General features: G+C 35.7%; 1 protein-coding gene across 1 annotated transcript in view; it reads left to right on the top strand.

Annotated features, from left to right (window-relative positions):
* Nucleotides 1-12,332, top strand: part of LOC118263566 (teneurin-m-like) — a 432,136-nt gene that overhangs the window by 37,201 nt on the left and 382,603 nt on the right. Inside the window, exon 2 of the mRNA XM_050705328.1 lies at nt 4,858-4,936. Coding sequence (XP_050561285.1) covers nt 4,873-4,936 — 64 coding nt within the window. The 5' untranslated portion in view covers nt 4,858-4,872. The remainder of the gene's footprint in view (nt 1-4,857; nt 4,937-12,332) is intronic.

The raw sequence follows: 12,332 nt of genomic DNA, 5'->3' as shown, positions 1-12,332 counted from the left end.
ATGTTTAAAAAATTGGTACAGTGTTATCTACATTACTATCAATCAGACAATTGAGAGAAGAATTGGTTTTCATACTCCGTTCATTACAGCCACAAGAAGAAACGAACACAAAAATAGCTTTCAAATATTTAAAACCGCTCATTCTTTCCGATTCGCTTATGAAACCGCGTCAAACCCTAACTTACTCCACGCACCATGCATAAGATGGCAGTGATGTTCCACTCTGGGTACGCCGTGAGAAAGAATTGCCGACGACATTTGTTTCGGGAGAGTCTGATGCGCTTGTTTTGTAAACTTCAGCTGCGAGCGAGTATCTTTTCAAGTTATAATGTGTTGGGCCATATTTTTCCACCTAATATGTGAAATACTATATAGTATTAGTAGTTCAAGATTTTATTATAAACAGACACTCCAATTTTATTTATTAGTTTAGACTACCTAATCATAAACAATATTATGTACAAATTACTATAACTTAAAACTAAAATATATAAATATTTTATTTAGAAAAATAGGCTAGGCTAAACACATCATTGCAGACTTCATATTATATTACCTCAGATTCCTACCATCTATCTTAAGAGTCGACCTTAGAACCCTTAAATAAATGTACTCATCCACTAATACAGGTCGTGGAGATAAAATAGACATTACATTTAAATGAAGCCACACAACTTATGACACGAGTAATGCTAAGAATGCCTATGTCTTTAGATTCTGTATTCACTAAAAATGTTGTCTGAAAATAGCCAATTGTTATATTTTTATTATGAATCCTATAAACGTAAGCCTTATTTACACACACTATAAAAAGCTGTTCATGATTTCAATCTACAATAATTTTCACATAATATTTCGGAACCTTTTTTGTTATCATCCAATGGATTTAAGGCGAGAGGGAGTGTCATACTTACTGACTAAAAACTACCCGTCACTACTCCTGCTCTTCGAGCCGTAGCCCCAGTAACCCGCTAGGTAGTCCGCAACTCCGGGTCGGGCATCAGCTCTTCTGAGCTCCATATTTTAACTTACAACATTTATATCAAACCGAAACACGACACAAAAACAAAGTCTATTATTTGCGCATAAACCAAAATACAGCATACCATATAATTACGTAAACCTAAAAAAAGCACAAGAATGAAAAATGGTGGATTAAAAACCTAAAAATCTTTGACGCGATGCGTGTGATAAAATCATCAACAACGCATTGTCCCAAACTCATACGAGACACTTCCAGCACCCTTCTGCTACACACATATCTACGTATAGTCGAAATAAAAGTGGCGACAACGGTGTCTGGCTACGGCTTAGAGTTAAAAGGCTTCGGCTAGACGGCACGACTAATTGTCAACACTACTATTGTCGTATTTGGATGTGTATTTACATGTCTGACGGACGGTCTTGCGTAATTATATTGTTCAAATGTAAGGGTTAAAAAATGTTCAACGAAGGCAGAATTTATGCTAATTAATTGTCGTGTTAGTTGTGTCGTGCGTTATTTTTTGTTGGAAAATGTTTTTAAATATCCAGAACGGATTTTGACCCTGAGGAAAGCTAACAGATTTTATAGTCGTTTAAGAAAATCTTTTCCCTACTTTCGCATAAATTCCTGATTGAAACGTTCCTCATACAAATCATGGAATCATTTACGATTACTTTAGTTTTAAGACTCTTAAATATTCCATTTTGTAGGCGTGAAATAAATCAAACATCAAGATGTTATGTGCAAACACACAAATACAAGCAAAACCGCACCAAATGCTAGTACACACTAATATAATTTAATTACTACGTGACATGAATAGACAAAGAGACAAATTAAATGTTGGATTAAGGTATTCCGCGAGGGGTGATCCGAATGATTGATCACATAAATACCATATGTTCCGGCTAAACGGGTTGCTTTATTTCCTTGGTTTTTGAGTTTTATACGAATATTGTTTAGTAATTTATTCTAATTAGTGAAGCTGTAGAATATACTAGTACCTATACAAGAAACTAAAGGTAGTTCTGTAATGAAAATTCTGTTGGAGTGTATGAAATTTGAATGTCGTGGTGGCCCGCGGGTATAAGACACCCACTTTCCATGGTGCGTATTCGAAACTTACCAACGGCAAGTACCTACCAATGTGACAAATCGCCAATCCGCATTGAGCAAGCGTGGTGATTAATGCTCAAAACTTTTACGTGTGAGTAGTGGCCCTTGGTCAGCAGTGGCAGCAATAGTCTATTGATATGTGAAGTGTATGAAATTTAAGGAGGCTTACGGTCAGCAGTGGAAGCCCTGTAGCTAATATAACGATGATGATCAAACCAAGCTAGGAATCTTCACCAAGACCAAAAAACTCTTATAACTCAAACCAAGGCAACTTCATTAAAATAATTCTCGTGTAATTAATTCCTTCCATCCATTAGCAAAGCACTTCAATATAAAACAGTTTTTAATTCTGTCCCTCCAGTCTACAGTTAGGGAGTCACTGCAAATTGCCAGAGGTTGTCGTTGTTATGAAGAGTAGAGCAAACTTAGATTGGCGTTGGAGACGCCGAGATTGTTATCTTAATGAATGTGTTTCGGTAATATCGTGTAGATATTTTCAAAGTTCATTTTGAAAATTGAAGATGTATTAAATGATTAGGTGAAGTCATTTTTGGTTATGTCGTTTAAAGTTGAAATTGTAGCAAGGGTCGTGTCTATTAAAATGTTTTTTGGTTTCTCTTAATAACCTTTACTTCACCTTTTACAGTAGGATTCAGTTATTGATCTACATTATGTGTAGTAATATTTTATATGTTGTGATTCTGATTACGGTATATTTAGAACTTGAAAAACATCATCATCATTACTTTGCCTTTCAAGTTATTCACTAGTTCAGATTTCGTGTTTAAAGCACTACCTCTTGACACAGTTTCAAACCCATCACAATTTTCTAACTCTATTCTTCAAACAAACAATTTGTAGATCACAAATTAATAACAAACCAATGAATAAAACAATACAGCTCTTGAATCTAGTCAGTTCACCACAGAACAAATGAAACTAAGTCAATAACAACAATCACTTGAACACAAAAGATCAAGCTGCTATTTTGTAATAAAAGAAGCAATTACTTACTACAGTGGGACTCCAAGACAGCAGTCTATATTTATAATCGGATTATTTCTACCATGTCTGATGCTGTAGACTGCACCAACAAAGGCCATTCGAGTTTTCATGAACTCAATTTGAAAATGACTAATGAAAACCTACGAATAAATTCGACAAATTTTATTCCAAAGAACTTGTTTTCATTAAGAATATTGCTTCGTAAACTTTGCTTACAATAAGAACTTTAAACAATGAAGAATCAAATAGTGAGGCTCTCTTGAGATTTCTACTTAAAAAATTTAAGGTGGGCTTAGTCAGTTTTATTTTTAAGGAAAATAGCAGTCCTATTATTTCAGTAAATTGATAAAATTGGATCGTGTTCGTTACAATGGATCAGGGCTTTTCCGCGCCACAAATCAGTGATCCCGTACTTAACACTAGTTTGTATTCGCCGCCGAAGCCTCGGTATCGATTTACTATATGAAACGCACTTTATACACACCGTTGCTGTCATGCTATCATTATTGCAAAACCGAAGTTTGTCTAACACTAACGGAACATCCTTGATTTCTCACTCAGCTGAAAGTAAACCCTATTCTATAGCGTTGAAGTATAAAATTGCATAACAGTATAAGTTGTTCAGTCGTTTCGCTAGTGTAGGGAAACGTAGTCAATAAAGGCGGCTTAGTGGCATCGATAACTTTGTGTTTTGCGATATTTATGCGTTCCACTTGGCTCGGGAACACCTGTTTGTTTGTGTGCACGCCAGTGTGGGCAGACACGGGAATTTGTCTTGTCGATTGTTGTTTGCTCCCAAAAGACAGCTGTATGACGCCTTTGACATTTGCAGCTATTTGATCATCATTCATTTGTTACTGCTGTGTCTAGCTACTATTTTTTTAACAATAGAATAAACACACAGAACTTACGAAGGCAGGAAGGTTAGTAGGAAAATAATGGCACGGTACACTACTTTCATGTGTAGTACGTAATTACAAAATAACATACTCATTACAAAACTCTATCAAAAATCAATGAATATTTCCAAAAAAGCATTAGGAGTGTGAAACCTTTTATCGATACTAATGATGACAAAGTTACGCCCATCACTACAGGAGCCTCCGTGCATTTAACAGCAACATTCATTGTAATATTTGCTTTATACAATCTGTGTTGAATTTTGACTAGTCTGTTAAATAATTTAGTGAGGTTCGTTTCGCGTAAACTATGTAACAATCCAGTCCAATTAACTGGTTTTGTTGTTCCAGTTACGCAAGTTGATTCTTAGTAGAATTACAATAATTGGAGGATTCGACGGAAGCCTTATAGCAAGAGCTGCAGTCCTTTAATGCAATTTCCGTAATAAGAGACCTGTATAATGGCTGTCAATTATATAATAATTCAGTAATATCAGCTTGTAACTGTTTTACTGTAGAACAAAGGGTTTTCGAGTAAAAAGGAAACAATATTGATTGGCATGCTTTTTGATATAATTATATTGGTCATTTCAGGCTTTATTTGTTTACAATGATACTCTTTACTGTCAGTTACATTATACTCGCTAAACAGACAGTCTTTAAAAACTTTTTACTTCATTTTTATAAACAAAAGTAAAAATTTTTGCACGTTTTTTTTTCTATCGATATTTTTTGACTACAGGATTTCCCCATCCCTTCTCTATGTGTTTATTTTCTTTAGTATATCATAGGTTACTGTTATTTATTTTTCACTCAATTATTATTATACTAATAATAGTTTTTCTTTTTCAGGTGAGTGGTGTATGAATGATTAAGTCGCGCAAAGGGGAATGGAAACTTCTCGGCGCGAATAGTATGCTGTATACCCAAGGTAAGTTTAATTGGTTATAAATAATTTCCATCTAATCGAACTACTTGACAAAGGTGTTGATTTCTTGGAATATCATAATTAATTGGTTTGGTTTAGTAAACAAATACACGTGACACGTGTTAAACATTTCGTGTAATATTTGAAGGATTATCATGAACTCAGTGTCGTTTCTCATAAACTAGAGAATTTAGTTTAGTGACAAAAATAAATCATTTGGTACTACTACTAGTAACTAGATTAACAGCGTTATATTTTTGATTGTCGTAAGTAAGTTTTGATTTCATTATTCATTAGAAAATCTCTACAAATCAGCAAACAACATCATCGTTACCATAAGTGGCCACTGCTGACCAAAGGTCTCGTTTTACACGGAGAAAGTTACAGATAAACCACGACAAACATCAATTTAAAAAATAACAATGACTGAACAAAAACGGGAATGGCCTTCAATTTTTTTACTGTCTCCGTTTTCTTAAGTCAAGTAAAATCTACTTCTAAATCTGAAAATTACTTTGGTGAAAAGGCATCAAAATCAGTTCAGTCAGACGTGTCATAAGAGCGTACAAAGATACGTACATACAGGTAAAACTGAGAACCAAGTCTTTTTTAAGTCGGTTGAAAACACTCAAATACAATTTCCCTTTGAATTAATTAAGCAAGTATTTAATTTGACTCACCCAGTACTTCATGAACCACCCCTCACTTAAGTCGCTGATGGAAGTTATATATCCAGTTCACAAGTACCAGGGTCCCTGCTAACCATAGTATCACGCTTCGTCGGTTAGGTACCGGCTAGACGAGGCAGTTTGGTTGATTTCACACAATTCACGGCAATATGTTGTCACAATTAAAGGGGTAGACAGCTAGGGGTGGCTAAAGATGCACTACACTGTGTTGGTGATTTTGTGGCAATTATTTTGAGCTGATTTGATTGTAAGAAGAATTAGATCTTCTATTAATTTTGTTATGTAAAAGGTGTTGTAAGATTCTTCTGCTTTTATGAATCTTGAACGGATAAATCGAGCTCTATTTAAATTGAACCCTGTGAACTGAAAGACAATTTGAGAACATTACATGACACAAATGACGATTTAAACGAGTTTTCCACTGCTACTTCTAAAAGGTGATCAAAAGCGAAAAAACCTCGCGCAATTCCTTCCACAAAAATACCCATTGAAAACTTATCTCTCCGTTATCGCTCGCAACACAAAATATTTTCCCCAACTACTGTATCACGAACCTAAAATCATGAATAGAATCTGCAAACTGAATAAAGGGTGTCGGCTCAGGTGAGGGTGGGGTGCCAATGGTAGGTAGTCACGTTCTAAACAGCCCCTAAACGAAGGGTAAACGGACGGAAATAAGTCCTTTTATTTAGGGTACCTAGGGATATAATTTTATGCTATAGTAGGTACCAGTACTAGACTTACACTAAACAGATTTCAATTTATTGCTTAAGTTTTCGTTAAATTGCCTGACTTGAGTTTTGAATTTAGTGTCATGTTTCTCGGAGTTAATTTGTTTTGTAAAGATGTTGTTTCTAAGATTTTATCAAAAGCCTTTTTTCTGCGGATAAAAAGGCACATGAATGATCAAAATATCGTAAAACAGTTTTGTTTTAGAAACCCTAGCTCTTAGGCTCTGACAAGAATAGTCTTTCTGTTAAATTATCACATCAGTATCGCCTCTTATTTTGTCAGTAAAACAACCGTCGCCTTAATGATACTTGGCATTACAAACTAATTGGCTATGACATCAGTTTTTATATTTTCTGGTCACTAAAACCTTTATGCTGTGGCGTGTCCTATCTTACCCAACTCCCCGTACAAGTAGTTCTAGGGCTCCCCTTGGTGTCTCGCGCCAGACTACTTCAGACGGCTCTAGTACCACCAAGTGGGTGCGAAAAGTACCTAATTCAGGTTCAAGGTTATATTTTAGTGCGTGTGACTGTGTAGGTGTTACTGATGACTCATTAGGAGATGTAAGAATTGCTGGTAGTATGGATTTTTCTTTATGTTCAATCATGGGGACATAAATTTCAAAATGATTAATGTTGGCGAATGGATTCAATTATAATATCAGTAATGGTCCTTAATGTTTAAGTTTCTTGACGAGTCCTGATGTCATATTTCAGATACCTAGTAGTGCCTATCCTAAACTTTCTGATTAGTAATTACAAAGCAGTTCTAAACAAGACACTTAACCTGAATCATCGATAGATTGTTCACAGAGGACTTTAATAAATCGAAATTTTAAACTACCTACTATCGAAATAAACGTACCGAAGTAAAACGTTTTTACAGAATACATGGGTATATTGATGTCAGCTGATAAATCACAAAATACTTAATCAATCCGCTTAATCAAGCCTTTGTTTACATGGACAGTGTGTCAAAGTGGCATTTTTGTGTGATGGAAGCGGATCGTAGGCCGCGCGATTCAGGCTGCATATACATTATTGAGTACCACTGAGTGACGAGACACGCGTCCCAAGCTGCCGTTGTAACTCATACAGTCTACTTGAGCTAGTAACTTGCCTCTGCAGTTTTTGAAATAGATGGTTGTGTTATTAAGTTGTAGATTTTTCAAATGTTTTCATGGGAATTTAATACGGATGAAGATGTATATTTATCAAATGTTTTCATGGGAATTAAAACCAGAAGACCCATATTAGTGAACAAAATTCTTCTCTAAGTACGATGACAATTAAAAATTTAATGATTTCAATTAAAAGAAAGATAATAAAGTGACAAAAAGTAAGACTAGCTCCAAAAAATAACCATTTATTTTCATATATTCCAACAGATCTAAAGCTTATGTAAAATACCACAAATGTATTGTAAGGAAATGCTACTACGTACAGTACTGCTTCAAGATTAGTAACAGCAAGTAAGCAGGAGAGTAGTGTAAAGGCAGCACAGTAGCAAGCACTCGGCACCCCATAACGCCAGACACTCTCTACGCTGCGCCGTAGTTCGAGCGACGTATAAATAAGTTTGTACACACTCGCGCCATCACCCGTTCGTTCCGAAGGCTTGGGTTTTGAACCAACTTTAAAAAGCAGGTTTCCAATTTGAATGTTCATGTATAGATGTAAAGTAGGAGACGAAAAACAGTATCATCAAAGCAAGAAACATTAAGTCGTTAACAGTATTTAATGAGTCGTGTTTGCACTTTGCATTTGTTTTTATGGTTAGTTCTCAAAATTTTGTGAAAAAATTACTATGATTTTAAAACCTTGGTTGGTTAAATGGTCAGAACAGCGACTGAAGGGCAAGGATTCTCGGGTTCGATTCCCGAATCGAGCAAAGAATTATTAGGCATTTTTCGGTTTTTCGAAAATTTCTCAGTAGTAGCACGGTGTCTGGAATTGTGCTCAGTATATGGCAACAGGCTCACCTCCTATTAGATGGGACTTATAACACAAATGGTAAAAATTGAGTATACATTTTACAGTGGCATTATGTGCCGTAATGTGCACCTCTGCCTACCTCCTTTACAATTTACAGACCTTTAAGCTCTTGCACAGTTCACACAGATTTTCAGTATTAACTAAAGGTATCACTATTGAGCTAAACAGTAATGCACTCATGATATCGCCAATATCCAGCTTCGCAAATAAGCGGCTAGCCCAATAAGTTGATGGCAACTTCGACACACATCAACTCTGGCAATACAGTGAACACACGGCGGGCGATATGATTTGTATGCACACATGCGAACTTCTATCGTGATGAATTTGAAATGTTTCATTATGATGCTCTTACTCGTATCGATGAAAGTCGTGGTAGGTTCGAAACCTGGCAATAGTGATGATGACTGGGTCAAAAATAAATTATTACAACTTTTCAATACAATAAAATATTCAAAAATAATCACACTCTCATTCATAAATTTGATGAACTACTTAATTTTCGATTTTTTCTAACTAAATTTCTAGAAATAAGTCTGCTATTTGAAGTATAAATCTGATGACGTCATAATAGAGTATTTCATACAAAATTCATAGAAAATATGGTTTTTGACGTTTCGAAAAAAGTATTGAATTTGACTAGTAGGAAACTAGCCTATTGTTGGTCAAGAGTGAACGAATGTGACTTTTACCAAGCTACATTTTATGTTTATTTTGATTCCTTACAATAAATAAATAAACCGAAGTCAAGATTTAAAAACTCTTTTGTGAGATTATTTATGAACCTGAAGTTGAAAGTGACAAAGCAATTATAGTTCACAGGAGGGATTTTGCGTAGAAGGAAATTAGAAATTAATGTTGTATTGATAGCTCAGGGCTGCAGCTTTGATAGTTAATAACATCCGATACCTTATGTAGACTGCCCTTGTGAAGGTAAATTAACGCCGAATTTATACTACGCATTTTCAAATGTATAATAATCTGACCTAGTAAATGATATATCATAAATGATATTTATTTTTGCAAATAGGTTACACTTTTGCACGTCAACCTCTAAAATAACTAGACGAGGCCAGGATTTCCTATCGGATTATTCTGAGAAGAAATGCCTAAACAAATTCAAAGGTCAATCAAATAAAGAATAATGTGAGAGAATAGTAGAGAGAAGTCTATACAAGATACCTACTTAAAACCAACTTGAAGGTGCCAATGGTGGTCGGAGCTGGCTTTAGTCTTATAGAAGAATTAGAGTACTTAAAACAGAACTAATAAACTAAACAAGCCAACTTAAACAGGCAAAAATAGAGACTCATATGACCATAAATTCGAGTCAAAATTTACTTTAATACTGTTGTCATATTTGTTTGTTCGTGAGATGAAATGTTTGCGAATGTAAAGAAGAAACAAAGTTTAAATTAAGTGAGCAATCACTTGCAAACGCGACATGTGCACTACAGAGCCAAGATTGAGTTACAGTTACAGTGGAGCGCTGAAGTTATGTATAATATTTACCAATTTTATATTTGGTTTTGCATGGCTGAGTACTTGGCTAATCCTAAGCAAACTTTTTGTCAGTAGTGTCCATATATTTGTTTAGTGAAATGTTTTTGTAGAAGTCTAGTTTTAGGTGCAGGGTTTGTTTGTTAGGACTGGTAATACATCAAAATATGTTTCTATAGATAACCTCACACATGACAGAAAGTGAAATAGTATTAGAAAATTGGAATAATTTAAAACAACATCTATTGTAAACTGCAAACTCTATGACAATGACTTATTATAAGACAATATCTTAATTTACAATCAATATTGAAAAGAGCACTTCAAGCAAATGAGATATTGGTACGTATCTAAAGCTCACCCACGCTGTTTACTCAAAACCATTCAATAATTCACAAAACTACGCCAAACTGAATATTCCAAATTTAGTTGTCCTCCAGATCTCAGAACTGATAACATTAATGAGGGTATGTTTAGATACGAGAGATAATAATATACAATAATGAATACGTAGCAATTGTAAAGTTCACAAAAATAATAATTTAAATGATATTGTCGATTCCGAAAGCCTGGAATCGTTTGGCAGAAAATAAGCAACAAACCGAAAAAAAATACAGTCAATTACTTTAGATTTGTAATCCAAAATTAACCGAAAGTTAATATTAGATCTTTGCTTTTCACTGTAAGATATTACCATAATTCAGTTCAACTTCCCAGTAATTAATATAACAAAAACAATCTCTAAGCACCAACAATTACTCATGGCTACCCTACGAAGTATTTCCAGTCATATTTGTTAGTGAGCCAAGTCTGAGGCAACTGGCAAGAGGCCTATCTGATGGAGTCGCGGCTAGCAGACCCATTGTGAACTGTGATAACCCACTTTTAGCCGGAAAATGTTTTGTGTGTATGACACGTTGGAGATAACGGGTAATGTGTGGCCAGGATAGCCTGTCCATAGGTACATGTGGATTAGAACGATTCGTATTGTGATTGAAATTAGAGCAGATTTTGATGATGTGAATTATTTTGAAGAGGTTTTTAATTATAGCAAATTGACAATGTGTTAGAAGAACGTTATAATAGTTATCTATTTTATAGAGGCTTTAGTGGTTTATAAAATACAATTGCCAGGGCTGCAACTTAAAAAGTTGCAAACTATAATTCATACTTAAAATCAATTCAACTATTATAGAAAGAGGATTTAAAACTCATCTCTATCCCCCTGCAAGAACTAACAACAATCGTACAAATTTCCAGTAATTTCGTACTTACACAGCTTCGTTTGCAATCAGGCAGTTAGATAGTACTAGCCACTTATTGATTATGAGGTCCGAAGCCGGGGGCAAGTCGATAAAAAGTTACGCCACCACTGTAATTTGAAAGAGTATTTCACCGATAAGCTACCATTCGGTTTGCTTGTCTCTGCCACTGATAAAAGTTGTCCTATTATTTCTGCCGAGCGCCCTATCTGCGTGGCTCCAGGCGTTCACAAAGAAAACGGTGCCCGGTAGCAAGCCAACCGATTATCGATACAGTCTTTGTATGAATTATGTATTTAGTTGGAAAAATTTGTTTTATACGATATCTGGTTGAGATTTATCAGGCAAGTTTTGTTTGTGAGTTATACGGGGATAGTTTTGTGTGTGTTATATTAGTTATTCAGACGTGACCTCTTTGGTAAATGTTTTGTGATCTGTCGCTCTGGTTTTGTTCTGGCGTTGAAGTAATAGAACTTCTTGGAGCTAGTGCGAATAACTTGGCATTGTTTTATAACAAACAGTTGGACTGAGAAAATAAATATTCTTGGAGATTTTTACTATCGTAGTTCCCAAACGGAGTTTGACCTGAATGAAGATTGATAGAACTGGTATACAGCTGTCAGACTAAACTGAAATATACATGCTTGTTTTTCATAAGCATATTTAGACACCACTGACTAACGGTGAAGGAAAACATCGTGAGCAAGCTTGGTGATTAATGCTCAAACCTTCTCCTTGTGAGGAAAAGCCTTTGGTCAGTAGTGGCCACTTATAAGCAAAAGTGACGTGATGTGTTTTTCATAACAATATTCCTAAGTCGGTGTACATTATACTTTAGGGAACAGAGAGTAAAGTTCCCTAAGTAAAGGAGGATCCTCCGACCAGGCGAGGTGATCATGCCTGGCGGGCTTTCTGCCCAACTGTTGTTCGTTGGGATTTTCTATCCGTGTTAATTCGCATGTAAACTTCGTATGTGCGATGCAGGATATTTGTGACGTCATCCGTTGATTTTGCTCGTCGATGTGCGACTTCTGTCATCTGTCACTTGTTACTTGTCAATGTGTCGCCACATCACTCCCCCCCAAGACCGGAGGTCGATCCTGTTGAGACGGCTGTCGATGCTTGAGATGAGCGGTGCCAGAGCCAGTGTAGAATGTCCCTAGTTCCAGTGAGTCGGAACTGTGCCGCTGAATGCCCAGTGAGTCGGGTGAGCGGTGCAGGG

Source organism: Spodoptera frugiperda, chromosome 27 (assembly GCF_023101765.2).
Source record: "Spodoptera frugiperda isolate SF20-4 chromosome 27, AGI-APGP_CSIRO_Sfru_2.0, whole genome shotgun sequence".
Lineage (NCBI taxonomy): Eukaryota > Metazoa > Arthropoda > Insecta > Lepidoptera > Noctuidae > Spodoptera > Spodoptera frugiperda.
Note: the sequence above shows the minus strand (reverse complement) of the source record. Positions and strands in the feature narration are given on the sequence as shown.